This window comes from Gambusia affinis, linkage group LG10 (assembly GCF_019740435.1).
Source record: "Gambusia affinis linkage group LG10, SWU_Gaff_1.0, whole genome shotgun sequence".
NCBI classification, from domain to species: domain Eukaryota; kingdom Metazoa; phylum Chordata; class Actinopteri; order Cyprinodontiformes; family Poeciliidae; genus Gambusia; species Gambusia affinis.
Window position 1 is genome coordinate 13,336,295 of NC_057877.1, and position 15,611 is coordinate 13,351,905.

The 15,611-nt window shown below is 37.8% G+C and overlaps 1 protein-coding gene across 1 annotated transcript; it reads left to right on the top strand.

Annotated features, from left to right (window-relative positions):
* Window positions 1–6,893: 6,893 nt before the first annotated feature.
* Window positions 6,894–14,297, top strand: LOC122838503 (lipoprotein lipase). Its single transcript, XM_044129195.1, has 10 exons — window positions 6,894–7,254; window positions 8,613–8,806; window positions 8,921–9,100; window positions 10,238–10,349; window positions 10,444–10,677; window positions 11,632–11,874; window positions 12,087–12,207; window positions 12,446–12,658; window positions 12,838–12,942; window positions 13,020–14,297. The coding sequence occupies exons 1-10, from the start codon at window positions 7,155–7,157 to the stop codon at window positions 13,039–13,041; spliced, it is 1,524 nt and encodes a 507-aa protein (XP_043985130.1). The 5' UTR covers window positions 6,894–7,154; the 3' UTR covers window positions 13,042–14,297.
* The last annotated feature ends 1,314 nt before the right edge of the window (window positions 14,298–15,611 follow it).

Genomic DNA, 15,611 nt, shown 5'->3' on the forward strand with positions numbered 1-15,611 from the left:
TTCACAAATATCTGAGGGGGTTGAGGCGTCGCATCAGGAAGTGTCCTGGTTGACTCCCTTTAGAGGTTTTCCTGGCTGGTCCCAATGGGAGAAGACCCTGGACACACCCAAAGTCTACTGGAAGAACCGGAGACCCAGTAGGAGCTGGAGAAGGTTTGCAGTTACTGGACTGGGAGGTTCATGGAGCTACCATAGATGACAGAGGTTAAATTAAATCACGTGATCAAGACAAATCACGTAAATGCCTGAAATGTCAACCTTTGATACAGATGACAAGTTCTAGCAGGTTTATGTACAATATATATAAAAAAGAAAATAAATCTAAAGCTGATGGATGGATGAAGGGAGCAAAGATAAGAGCAGCATTTCATAATGTCATTTCTTTGGAAGAGCAGGGGGAAAACAAAATGTAATCATAAATGTGTCAGGATGTCTGGTTGTTTTTGAATTTATAATTTTGTTAATTTGTTGTCTGTTTGTAGTTATTTTTATATTCAGATCTTCTTTGTTTCTGTCTTACTTTAGATCAGCCTATGATTAGATGAGTTTAGTTGGATCATGTTTATAATTTTCTTCCTGTCATTCTCTGTTACTGTTAGATTAAATTAGATTTAGATTATGTGTACATTTTTTTTGAGTTGCTACAAAACACAAGGTATTTTTAAGGCTAAACTTAAATATTTCTGTTACCTAAAACCACTAAGTCCAGGTCAATAAAGAAATAAATCACCAGAAGTGTTAATATGATTTTCTATTTTTGCTTTTTTTAATTTTTTTTTTTAAATTTTTTTGCTTATTTAATTCCTGGATTTTTTTGTTTGTTTGTTTTATCATATGATTTGTCTGGATTCATATTCATCAGTCCTAGAAGCTCAACTGTCCTCTTTCTGACATTTATTCGTTAAAAAAAAAAGTATTTTGTGAGATTAAGCTGGTATTTTTAAAACTCCCAAAGCATCTTGAATGAGATGCATTCAAGCTAGTCCAAACCATGTCACTCCGACAGCATGTTTAAAAAGCAAAATCCCATTTTATTGTGGCACGAAGAGCTATTTTTTGTTTGTCTTGTTTGTTTAACAGTGCCATGCTCCCCCATTTCCTGAATGTTTTGACATTTTGGCCCATTATAGCCACAAAGTTGGTTTTATTTTCTTGGAATTTGAACCCAGGACCTTCTTGCTTCCTGGAGCCAAACGCAAGGAGGGTGTGATCAATAAAATTGATATATTAAGACTGTTCAAGAATTCTGTGATTTAAGATTATATTTCTTTATAATAAAAATGCAATTAAAAAACATCTATTTACCTAAACCTTCATTTTTTCTGTTAATATTTTTGTTAAAAAGCAGATGCTTTAGGTTTATTAGTGCTGAAATACAAAACCTTTAAGAGGGTTCAAAGCAACATCCAGTACAAATATAAACCAGAGAGCTGTCTGTAATGCAAGAAATGCCATATGAAACCCCAGGACTGCTGTCATCCATTTTCTCCTGTTGAAGAGATTTCCAATGACTTGAGAAAAAACTGAAAAGTTAACGAGCAATGCTTGGGAACTGGATGAAGTTAATGAACTGAAATCAGATGAAAGGGTCTTTAAAAACTTATTTACATTGGCAAAAATACGGTGGTCGGGAACCTCAAAGTCAGATCCAACCTTCAGCTGACAGATGCTTTAGAGCTGATCAGATCCTCAAGAGAGCATTTCATCCAGACAAAAACATTCACTTGGCTTGACAAGTTTTCCAAGCCTGAATACCTAGGAAAGTAAATCCAAGACATCTGGCCATGTCGTATTATCAGCACTTAGACATTTACCACTGGGTTATTTGCTTCTTTCTCTCTTTATAAATCAGGATTTTATCAATTTATAGCATTTCACAAAACATTGTCAGGCAATAAACACCACATAAGAGCCTTATCTGTTCGTCAAAATCTCTACAAGTGAAAAGAAAGTGCGAAATTCACAAACTCGCTGCTCAGAAGTAAACATCCACAGTTTCAGAGGAAGGAAGCTGAAGTCAGTCGAAGAGAAAGCTGGACAGAAGATGTAAGCCAAACATATTTTCAGGCTGATTATACTCAAAAAGATGCTAGAGTTTCTCTTCCTTTGCAGTCTAGCTGACTTTCATGCGTCTCCTCCAGCAACAGGGATTCCCATCTGTCTCTATGGATGTGTGCTTCCTAAAGGCAGAGGGACTAAAGGCTTACTGGGCCAAATGGTTTAATCTCCTTGTTCCAAAAGGTTTGCATAGACCAACTGCAAACAACAACTATCCCACAGAAAGAAAAATCTCTTGGAGATTCAGTTAGCTTTATAAATTTATCTCAAGTTGCGTGCAGTCCATTAGTGGATGTCATAAAAACCATCAGTTACCATCTTCAGTGAGTGTGATGCACCCTTGTTAATTCTGCGTCACAAAGAGTCAGATGACAAAGTATCATTATTTTAAACCACCATAATGGGATTGAACAATGGAGGACTTTTCATTTTGATCTTTCCTTACTCTGGAGTCAGAGATGGTGCAAAACCTGAACCAATCGTCACTTTATTACAGAAGCTGAAGACAGACAAACATTCACACATGCTCATGTTCTCTACTAAACTACCACAACAAGACCGGACTGAAAAATCACCACATGTACGGAAAAGTTCAAGTTGTCTGGAAGGACCACATCAACCCCAAAGACTGGTGACCTGTTTGTCTGCTTCAGACAGAGTTGATCTTAATGTAATATATACAGTACAGACCAAATGTTTGGACACACCTTCTAATTGAATGCAATTAGAAGGTGTGTCCAAACTTTTGGTCTGTTCTGTGTGTTTTCATTATATGCAGCACTTTGAATTGTTACTGAAATATGTCATACAAATTTTTTGCTCTTGTAGTTTTCTGAGCAAAAATGTCAATGAGTAAAGAGTAAAACAGTGAAGTAAAAATATCTCTAATATACATCAACAGTGCAGAGGGGTATGAATAATTCTCAACTGCATCTGATTAAGAAAACCACATGAACTAAACTTACAGCTGTGTACATATGAGAAATGTTTAAACTTGTTCCTTTCTATTAAGTGTTTGTTTGAAATAGAAGGATGAAACCCATAAATACTGTTTACTTCTCCCTGCTTTCGCTGTATCTGACTTGCGCAAAACAACACCATAAGCCATTCCTAGAAATAAGATTTGGAAATAAGTCCTGGAAGACCATAAAAATCAAGAGACATTTTCTGCAAACTTATGAGAGTCTCTCCAGGAGCCTGTAAATCTCCACCGAGGAGCTCTGGCATAGGATTCGCTCTCCTCCTCAAGTCAGAGTCTCTCTCCAGCAAAGCCCAGACCAATCGGATCTGAACTGCAGCACCAGGGGTGGAAAAACAAATGCAGTCACTGCTTTTCGAAGAAAGTGTTGACATGTTCAAAGAAGGATAACAGCTCTTCAGCCAGCTGGCATTCAGCAGGAGCAACATCTCCAAAGTATACTTACTTACATCAGTGTAAGAAGACTGCCCTGCATTTGTGAGCTGTGCTTCTTCAGATGTAAATAAAATTGTGCAGGGCTCTCGGTTTAAAGAAAACTTTCTTTCCATGAACCAAACTAAGCCAAAGCACACCTTTATTCTGTGTTGACAGCATGGTAATTATTTCAGGCTGCAACAGCCAAGGTTACAAAGTTTTCTTTCTAGGAGAAACATCTCAACAACTTCTCACACATATTTTTATATCTGGAGCAAAATGCTTCATGTAGTCATGTTGTAGGTTCCCAAACCAGACATTGTCTTCATATCCGGTCCATGAACTCCTCTGTCAGCAATGACAGAGTCCTGCATGAAATAGATCCTGGATATAAACCACTGACATGAACTCCTTTCATAGATTGACTGGCCTTATCAGTGGAGATGGGGTAATCCACTGGGAGTTTCCATGACATGAAGACACACATCTATGGAGGCTTTCAGGGAACCCCTCAGTTCTGGAGCTGAACCAGAACTTTCTGAAGAGAATATTAATCTCCTCTAGACTGTGAATAACCTTAGGATTCTCCAGAATAAGTTCAAGACGAATGTCCTTAATGGACATGAGAACTTATTTTGAGTTTCCGTTTGGGGTTTGGTATTTTGCTGTTTTTCTTGTGCATATGTATTTTAGATTTATTTACATAACTCTTTAAGTGTGCAAGTATTTTTCTGCTCCCACATTTCTTATGACGTTTAGATTATTAGTCATCTTTCATTGGTTTGTCTCAGTGTCTCAACTCTTTTCTCCCTTCACAACTTTTCTGCATCAGTGCATCAATCACTTCTTCATTCTTCTAATCATCACCTACAAAACATTTATGTATTTATATTTATTTCTTGCCATTTTAGTCAGATCTTTCTGTAACTTTCCCAGTGGTCTTGCTGGTTTCTCTCCAACTTTTCCTCTGTGGTTCATTCAGTTTATGCCATTTAAGTTCTTTTTTTGAACTCACTAAAAATCTCTTCACTGTCTTCTTAACACTTTGTTGGTGTGCAAACTCTATACATAAAGACTGATGTGTCTTATCAAGGACACTAGCTGGCAGAATATTACTTTCTATTCATTCAGTCATTGTCTAAACCTGTTTGTCCTTGCATTAGTGCGGGCAGCTCGGTGTCTATGTCCATCGGTCATTGGAGATGAGGAGTTTACCCTGATCAGGTTGCAAGACCAACGCAGAATATTACTATAAAGTTCTTAAATAAAACATAGCAATGTGTATATAAAATCAAAATGCCGTGGTTAAAACTATATATATTCATCAAAACTACTATTCAGTGTAAACGTGTACAGTTTTGAGTAATGTCAGATCCTTTAACCATGTTGCTTATAACCTTGATATTAACTAAAACTACTTTGATTCTTAAACTACTGTGGCCTTTTGAGGCTGTGCAGGCTCCTTTTAGTTATGCAGGTTCACCTGTGAGGGCACACCTTCCTGATTGGCTGCCTGAGGGCTGCAGGAGAGAAGCTACTCCATTGGACCAGCAGAGGTTTCTCAAGCCAATCAGATGTTGATGAGACCCACCTGCACCATATAAAAGGCTCCTGAAATCATTCCTCCAGTGGGGTGGCTAGTAGGAAGAGGTTTTGTTAAGCTGTCCTGCACCTTTGGTGCTTGTAACTGTTTTTGGGCAGTTTTGAACTATTTTGTTTCTGCTTGTTCAGTTTGTGTCTGCTCTAGATCGTTTTGACACAGGCTAGAAGCATTTTTATGTTACCGCCCCAGAACCCCTAGACTTTGGTGGTGTAACAACTACACATTAATATATAGTTGTTTTTTTTGTAATTTAAACTTGTTTATTCTGTTAAAGTATAATCCTCCTGCAGTCACTAGCCAGTCACATGAAGGCTGTTTCCAGCATGTTGGCGTAATCATGAGAACTTCTATGTTCAGCTGACCTTCGTAGCAATAATTGTGGGACCTCAACCATCACCTCATTGGCCTCCTGCCCAGCTTGTCTTGCATCCAGTGCCAGAACTCTGGGAAACGAAATTAGCAGCAGTGAAATAAAGTGCCTTCACTCATCTGTGAGCGTCTTGTCTTTCAACAGCATGCAACTACATTTAGCCCTGAGTAAAATGCTTTCTGAAGTCGATCAATGGTCTCAGGCTGTAAGCTGATGCAAACAAGGAACTACAGCTGTTTTTGAGTCTTATTCACTTCAATCAGCCTGGACTTTAAATGAAATAAGAATCTGTATCTGCAATGTGGATAAGCTGGCATCTATATTGGCTCAAAGCTATTCATACAATGAGGTGAATTATTTCAGAACAAAACATTCAGAAAATAGAAACAATAATGAGCTTGCTGGTTTGGAGCAAAATGCATCATAAAAACAAATTTTACACTGGCACTTTGTTGCTGTTGCGATTTTGCCCTCATTTTCTCTCAAAGAATGTGTGTGGAGGACAAGCTGAATGAAAACCTTCAAACTGTCTATTGTGCGAACAAATTGAGCTTTAAACTGGAAAATATGAAAAACGTTTAATTCCTATATCTTAAGTTTGCTTGATTATTGGCAGATAACAGCTAGGAAATGAGAGAATGTGTTTGATTTATCAAAGCTAATATTCAGGTGGATGATTCCAGGACCCAGAGACACAAGCGGGGAGCAAAGATGATCTTTCATATCTCATGTTGTCCCCTGCCAGATGCCGCCCTGGGTGGCTGCAGAATCGTCACTGTCAGGAAGTGACAGATAAAAGCAAATAAGGAGGATCTGATTTGATGCCAGGATTTTTCCTTTGTCTGGACTCACCAGCAACAAAGTGTACAGAGCCAGTGAGAAATCAGATTGATGACATGCATTTGCTATTTGTATTGAGTCATCTGGATTATCTAACACTGAGTCCCTAGAGCAGATGCTTCAGAGAGCTTTGTTTGTCCAAATGGAGGAGTTGTTTTCCACAACATGCAGGTTGTGTTGCATTGCCTGTTTCTCTCTAGAAAATGTGTGTTTGTGATTGTTGCCATCACTTTTAGTTGACACTTTATTAAAGATTTGACATTTCACACTAGTAAATATACAAGCAGTTTACAGAAGTGAACATAGTCTGAAAGATTTTAAAATTGAAACTATGTTTTGATAAAACTACATTGTATTCCTGAAACATGACCCAATAAATTTTAAGCTTTTTTTTTTCTTATAAAGAAGACCTATCTTTTATTTAAGCTAATTCTACAAAAGCAAGGTTGTTGTTTCTGCAAATAAATTGTGTCGTTTCTGTATAATGTATACGGCTCAGTGTTTATCTAATTACATGTGAAACTGCACATGAACATAGTTGGTAAACAATCCCGAAATGAAATGAATTCCTCACGCCTGTTGTGTTGCTGAATGTAACTTAAACACTTGACTAGCAGCGGTGCTCAGCTGTTTTTCGTGAAGATACTGTCTTCCACGCTTGCTAACTCTTCCCATGACGCAGCCCAATCATTTACATTCCGCCCGGAGGTCCGCAGCCAATGACGAGGCAGAAGTTCACAGGCGCTATTTAAGACGCATTCAGTCTAATGTGGCTCAGATAACAGCGCTGTACGCCCACCAAGACGGAAACTGTAGTCTGTACAACCAGCCGCGGTGTGGGACTCACATTAATTAGAGATTTCCTCTCAAAGGATTTGTGGCTGTAAGAGATGAGAGCCTGGCAACTTTGGTTTCTGTGCTTCGTGGTGTTGAATGCGGATGCGCAAAAAGTGACTTCCCTGGAAGAAGATCCCACTGATTCTGCGTTTGGTGAGTTTACGTTTACTCTGGTGCATATTAACAAGTCTGCAGGGCAATAAAGCATGCAGCCCCACAACCATTCACTAATTATGTAATGATTAAATGTCTGTAGGATTGTGTGTTACTTTATCGTGCAGAAAAGTTTAACCGCGTCTAAATCAACTTTTTATGTCTAAGCAAATCATTACCTTCATCCTAGTAACTTCAGTGTAGAGGGCCTCGCAAATCATACTTTGTAGCAAACTGCAACAAAGTAAATCATTCTGAATAATTGCAAATAATCCGATATGTGGGATGTGCTTAGATCAGGTCCCTTTACTCCGATAATCTTGGAAAAAATAACATCCAGTAAAGGTAAATTAACTGAAATAACCACATTGCCACATTGATTGACTTTGTAATTTTGCTCTAAGATGAGGTAAGATAAAAAATAAAAATAAATATATATATATATTACTTGCTTTGCTGACATCCAAGAAGCTGTGCTGGTCCAAGTCGCTCTGTGGACACCATCCCCACTGTGAAACATGGTGGTGGCAGCATCATGCTGTGGGAATTCTTAAGAAGGATCAACGTCTAGTCAGAGTTGATTATGGATTAGGACAAACACAGGAAAGTCCTAGGAAAACCCCCCCAACTGCAAACAGACTTGAGACTGGGTCTGAGGTTTACCTTCCTGCAGGACAACATCAAATACCCACTAGGAGCAGCAACAAAAGGCCTTTAGATTAATGCTTACTCCTCTGTAAGAATGGCATTTTATTCTTCTCAATTGACCAGGAGCTATTTTGCCCCCAAAAAAGAGGCAACAATTTGAATCTGTAGATGTTCACAGTTTGTTGAAACAGACGAGAAGAAAAGTTATTTCTATCAAGTATTGACTCTAACGACAAATTGCACGACACAGTCAGATTTCTACTCGTAAACAAAAAGGGAAACCGTAGTTTGATTTCACTTCATAATTATGTAATCCATTTTGTTAGTCCATTACATAAATCTTAATAAAATACAGAGACCTCTGAGGGCGAAAGCTGGAAAATGCTTAAAGAAGATTAATAATGTTGGAAAGCACTGATCAAATTATTAGTCAAGACTTTACCTACAAGTGTCTGAAGTTGTTGCTCTGAAAATCAGTTCAACCTGAGCTGAGTTGGGTAAAATGAGCATACAAGTATCTCTGTAACCAAAAAAGTAATTATAGCCTGAGACGGCAGGAACAAAGGTGGGGAAAAAATGGAGAGAATGTACAGTGGTGCAAACCCAGTGAACCACTGTAACTCCACAGCTCTTTTTGTAGCTAGTTATTTAGTTAGGCTTTCTGCCCTTATGATTTGTTGAAAGGAAATCCTTTCAACCTTTATATTCAGGTAACTTCCTTGGCCCTATGAAGGATTTGTTTGACGAGGATGAACATCACTCGGCTATCGCAAAATTCTCCCTGCGTAATCCGTCCCATCCCGACGACGACCTCTGCTACATTGTTCCCGGAAAACCAGAGACCCTGGCAGCCTGCGCCTTCAACAGCTCGTCCAAAACCTTCCTGGTGATCCACGGATGGACGGTGAGCACAGCAACCTTTGAAACGCGTGCTAGAAATTACTCAAAAGTGACCACTTTAAGAAAATTTTGACTTGTTTTTAAATTTTTGAAAACATTTGAACTGTTCTGCTAACAGCTGAGCGGTATGTTTGAAAGCTGGATGCCGAAGTTGGTGTCTGCGCTGTACGAGAGAGAGCGGACGGCCAACGTTGTTGTGGTGGACTGGCTGAGCTCGGCTCAGAACCACTATGTGGTCGCAGTTCAGAAAACCAAAGCGGTGGGAAGAGAGATCGCACGCTTCATTGACTGGATCGAGGTAATCCTCTTTCATTTCTACACTTTAAAAAAAAAAAAGAAAAAAAAAGATTTTTGCTTTGTGAATAATTCATTTGAAAATATTCACTATTTCAATAGAAAGATGTTGAACAAGTACTCTAATAATCTTGATGTTATGGGTCACCAGTTTAAAAATGTTCATTGTTTGGAAAATGTATTTTTCTGTTTTCTTCTCTTTTTTTGTTTGTTTTTGTTAGACTGGAATGTTTCAAATGATTAAATAGTTTTTACTATCAAGTGAAAATCACCAAAATGCAGCCATTAAATAATGATTTGACTTATTGAGTGGAAAAAAAGCTCTTTGGCAACCTGGTCCTGAGTAACCTACAAACTAACGGTTGAGGATTTTTAGGCCAGTCTCCTTGTTTTGACGCACAAAGGAGGGATTTGAAGTCTCATCAAGTTTATGCTAAGATTTAAGTCTGAACTTGAAGTAGGCCACTCTGAAACTCTGTTTTTTTTTTGTTTTGTTTTTTTACCATTCAGAGGCGGAGTTGCTGGCATTTCTCTCATAATTGTCTTACATTTTTCGAGGTTTAAGTAATCAGTGTGATATCCAGACATTGAACCGTTTTGCTGCCAGACAGCAGAATTCATGGTTCCATCAACTCCAAGTCCATCATAAAACTATTTTCTTTAGCTCTTGATGATGTTTAATTAATAAACTGCATTTGTTTTTCACCCAGTGTAATGGGACGCACATATACCAAAAAGTAAGTCTGTGTCTTTTGAGTCTACAATTAAATATTTTCCCAAAGTGTTTGGGAATCTTTAAGGTCTTTTTTGGCCTCTCCTTGATGTAATTTGCCTTATCCATCTTTTTGTTGAATAACAAACACTGACCTTAACTGAGTCAAGGGAAGCCTGCAAAATTTTAGACATTGTTTTGTGTTTTTTTTTTTCGTCTTTTTTTGTGAAGATGAGTTGTTGATCTTCTCTTCCCTCCTGTTGTTTTAGTTGACTGTCCACTCCTGAGAAGATTGACCACTGTTCCAAGTTTTCTACATTTGTAGATAATGGCCCTCATTGTGATTTTTCTTGAGTCCTAAGCCTTAGAAATGTTTTTGTAACTCATTCCAGACTGATAGGTTTTGATTAAATATTTATATTTTTAAAGGAAACCACCAACCTGCCTCTTGGCAAGCTGCACCTGATTGGCTACAGCCTGGGGGCTCATGTGGCTGGATTTGCTGGCAGCCATGCCAGTAACAAAGTTGGACGGATTACTGGTAAACAACTAAATTATAAAAGAAAAGGATGAGCAAAGTGACAAAGTGAAATCTTGCTAATCCCACTCACTGCATTGCTTTTCTTTTTCTGAAGGTCTGGATCCAGCTGGACCTGACTTTGAGGGCGAACACGCCCACAAGCGCCTCTCTCCAGATGACGCCCACTTTGTGGACGTCCTCCACACCTTCACTCAGGGTTCGCTGGGTCTCAGCATCGGGATACAGCAACCCATCGGCCATGTGGACATCTACCCCAACGGGGGCAGCTTCCAGCCAGGCTGTAACTTGAGGGGCGCCTTGGAGAAAATCGCTAACTTTGGGATATTTGGTAAAGATTCAGTTTGATATTTGGGGCTTTTAAAAACACTTTTGTCTTCAAAACAATTTTGTTCTCAGTAAGACAAGTTGACGTTGTATGTCTTGGACAGGAAATACAATATTAAACTTTTTAAACCAGCCACTAAGTTTAATAGAGAAATTATACGAGACGGACCAACTCAAACTTTTACCAATATACATATGAAAGATCTGGTGTCCGTTTCTATTAAGCCCCTTTGTTCTGATACCCTAAAATAAAATCCAGTGCTACCATTTGATTTTTAGAAGACGTCTAGTTAACTGAGTCATCGTGTTCAATTTAGTTTGAATATATTTACAGTTCTGCTGTGAAAGCCTCACAAGTTTGTTAGCGAACAAACAGCATAATGAAGACCAAAGAATGAAGTAGACAGGTCAGAAAAGTAACGAGTTTTATGTAACACCATTCATACACAAGGTCATACGAAAATATTTACTGGACAGAAAAGAAAAACTAAAGTATTAGCAAAAAGAGTCAGAAAAGAAAGAGATGCTAACATACAGGCACTAAAGGTATAAAAGAAACTAATGTTTTGAAACGGAGGACACTTTTTGTCTACATGCTCTTCCCCCCCCCACATAGTTTTATTCAGCTTGGACAAAGGAAACGGTCAGAATTTTGAGAAATTAATTTGAGCCAAATGTATTGTATTTATGGCTGTTGTAAATGAATATTTTAGTAATCAAGTGTTCTTAACAATTGGGGTGGAGATTTACATACCAGTGGAGCATCAATCCAACATGTCGAACATTTAGGTCAAAACACAAGCATGTGTACTTCACACGTTTTCAGATGTATATTTTTTTTTCTTACTTGCTTTCTTTACCTTCCATTGTCTGTCAATGAAGCAAACTGTCTTTATTTTATCGTTTTATCTCTACCTGTTGAGATGTGTTCCTTTATTCATTCTCATTTGCTCCTCAGCCATCAATGATGCGGTGAAGTGCGAACACGAGCGCTCCATCCATCTTTTCATCGACTCCCTACTGAACGAGCAGGAACCTGCCAAGGCCTACCAGTGCGGCAGCAATGACATATTCGACCGCGGCATGTGTCTGAGCTGTCGCAAGGGCCGCTGCAACACTGTCGGCTACAGCACAAGCCAAATCCGCAGGCCACACAGCGTTCAGATGTACACCAAGACACGAGCTTCCATGCCTTTCAGAGGTCAGTAAAACCGGTCAACAACAGGGGTGCAAGTGTTAACTGGGTTAAATGTGCTAATAATATTACACAAACAAGGCAAGTCATGTTTGTTTGGAAAAGAGATTAGTAGTTGTTGAGATTTTGGTTGCAAAACTCTGATTACTTGAAGCTTAATTTACTCCTCTGCACATTTTCATCTTTCTAAATGTCACCTTCTCTCGATATCCTGATAGTTTACCATTACCAGCTGAAGATCCACTTCTCCAGTAAAGTGAACATGTCAGAGATGGAGCCGTCTCTCACCGTCTCTCTGTATGGAACCAAAGGAGAGGCTGAAAACCTGGAGCTTAAGCTGTAAGTCAGCAACTTTAAATGCTTCATTTAAGGGATTTATAGCACCAGGATTGCAAGTTATGTGTAGTTTTGCAACACCTAAACAGTAGCTTGAGACGGTAACATTACCATACACACATTAACCTAACCTCATTTGGTTTTGCTTTATCAGCGCTATCATGTTTTATGATGCCTGTTTCTCAAGCCGGAGATAAAGGAAACATTTTATTAGCAGTGGCTTTCCATTTTGTGTTTTTAGGAAGGAACGACTTGAGACAAACAGGACACATTCGTTTCTTCTGGTCACTGAAACGGATATTGGCGACCTGCTGATGTTGAAGTTTATGTGGATGGAGACGAACAGCTGGTCGGTGTCCAACCTCTTAAAGATGGTTTCCTCTTGGTGGTCTGGGAACGCCGACGGTGTGGAGGTTCACAAAATCCGTATCAAAAGTGGCGAGACGCAACAAAAGTAAGTTGAGTTTAATGAAACTTTGTGTTGGAGTCAGAAATGTCAACTTCTGAACAGAAACAGATCACAATAGCAAAGCAGCTTTGTCATAAAGTCAGTCTTGGCATTAACTTTAGTTTGGAACCTGTTAATGAAGATTGATAAAGCATCACATCAAATCAACTAACTTTCTTTTTCAGGATGGTTTTCTGTTTGAAAGACCCCGATGCCCACAGCTCACATTTGGTCACATTTGTTAAATGTAAAGATGAATGGAGAATGAAACGTAAACCAATTTCTAAGAGGTGAGTTAGTCTTTGTTTTTTCTATCACTATATTTCTGTAGAGCTGAACAGTGACCATGAGCTCTTTCATCCTGCAGAATAACTCTGAAGAATGACTGACAAGAAGGAAAATATGTTGATAAATGTTTCAAATTTTACCAATTAGAACATAATTTATACACTATTTGTATCTTCCAGACATAAAAAAAAACCCTTGTACATATCTATAGATGTTGAATAATTCATGTAAATGCTGTAAAATATTTTGCAAAAAGCTTTTTTATGATGCATAACTATTGTCATGGAAATAAAGTAAGTTATTTATGGTACTCTTACACCTTGACGCACAGCAGTGGTTTAATTTTAATTAGAAACATTTCTTTATTAATCAGGCCTGACTATTCATCCTAAACTGATATCTTTGTTTTAGAAAACAAATGGGAAAGACTCGTAGTGGCTGATAAAACCTAATCAATGTGGATGTTTATATTTCCAAGGACTTGGAGGTTATTTTTATGGGTCATAGACAGATGGAAAAACATGGTTGTTTGGTGTAAAGAGGGTAAAGGTCGTAAGTTTTCAAATGGAAACTTGCTAGCTTGGATGTACTTTAAAGGATCGCTCAAGTTGAGCTGTATGACTGGATTTACCTGGTTGGATCTGTTATAAAATATATAGATGCAGAAACCATTAAAAAAAACAACAAAAAAAAAACCAGGCAGCAGACTCCTGTCTCTAAAGGAAGGGGGGAAATATACAATCATGTTTTTATTTATTTTTTTCCTGTAGGGTCTTTATAGAAATACGTTGTTTTTTCTGTATTTGTTTTGCCCAGCCTGTCAAATCGAGCATTTACCACTGCTTAGTGTAAACACTCACCTCATATTCTCTCTATAGTTTTCTCAGTTTTTTACCTCGGTCTGCAATTAAGTTGTCATTTCGAATTATGACTTTTACTGAAGCAACCAAAGCAGCCGAAGCTGCTGTTTTGTGTTGTAGTTTGTGCTGCTACTGTATAGCTCTGATGTGACACAAAGATGTGGAAAACTGATGATAACATGTATCTATATATTTCATAAGCATGTGATGCTAGTTTGAGTATTTTCTGTGTTCTTTGGTTCCTTTTCATTCATTCTAGAGATCGGTACTGTTACCATTGTGACTTTATATTACATATTATACATTTGCACAAAGAATATTTTCCATGTACTGTAAATCTATCTAAATACCACAACAAAAAATGTTTTCATTAAGAACCACTGTCTTATATTTTTGTCTATAGATAAATGTTTTTCTATCATTTTTGTACATATTTCTAAAGGAGTCAAACACTGTACTGTGTAAATTCTTTAATAAACAATATTTGCCAAAGTTAATCTGTCTACTTCAGTTTGACATTGTGTTGGCGAAATTATTATTTTGAAACAACAGTTGGTTTCACTTTATTAACAAAAACAAATCTGTTTTTGATTCAAGAAGAACAGGTTAAACTCTCACATGGCCATTTCTGATGTAAAAGAGCAACAAAGCCTGAGATTACCCAAACTGGGATGCTTTATTTCTTCATGTTCTTACTGTTGTGACAAACAAATTTTTTTGTTCTCCCTACTGTCTCAAGGTGACATAGAGAGGAGTCAAGCTAAGACACTTGAGTTGGCAGCGACCTGGAAACTTTTTTTCTTTTTTTAGTAGTCGTAATGACCTAAAATTACGTTTTTATTCCAAATTATTCCCTGGTTATTTCCTCAGATTTGTTACATTACAATGCCTTGATAAATACATGCATTTTGTTCCTTTAGACCACAGTGCATTTTCATATGACTTTATGCAGTGTTAAGAATAGAAAGTTGTGGAAGGAAAAATCTAACTTGGATTTTTTTAAATTATTTTTTTACTAGCAAAAATCTGAACGGTCAAACTAAAGGTCGGCAGGCCAAATCCAGTCTGTCATAAAGTTTTATGTGGCCCAAAACGACACCTGCATAGAACCTTGAAAATAATAGTTGCATGTTTAAATGATATAATAAAAGCAGTTTCCACCGGAAGAAAATTAGGACCACAGAAAAAGAAAATCAGAATTTATTTTCTTAGAATTTTGACTTTTTTTTTGTTATCCAGAATTATTCTGACTTTAATCTAATTCTGAGAAGAAAAGTAAAAATGTTGACATTTTTCGTAGAATTTTGACTTTTTATCTCAGAAGATTGAACCCAGAATTCTGTTAGAACAAATTTTATTTTGTGATATCAAAGTAAAGAGGGTTGAAGACAAATGCAGCACATTAGGTTGAATGTTGAGAACTGCATCATCATTTCCTTCCAGTTCACAATACCGGGCTACTTTTTGTTTTTTTTTTTCATGTGAAATCCCGATTTCTTTTGAGGAAAAATTTGAAAAAATAAAGTCTGAATACACACAAGAACACAGAATAAACCAGGACAGCTCAGCCACCTGTTCATGTACTCATTAATTTGCATTAAGATGGAAGGCTGGTAGACATCCAAAGCAAAGGTACACTCACTCTACTAAAGTGTTCAGGTGGTTTTACATTGCGACTTCAGAGTCACAGCATGCAGCAACCTTTGAGGAAACCTGCACATGCCCAGGGTTTGCTGGAAACATTTTGCACAGCATATGTATCACAGGAGCCTTCCTGAGAATCAACCCCTCCAGGGATAAGCAAAGGCAGA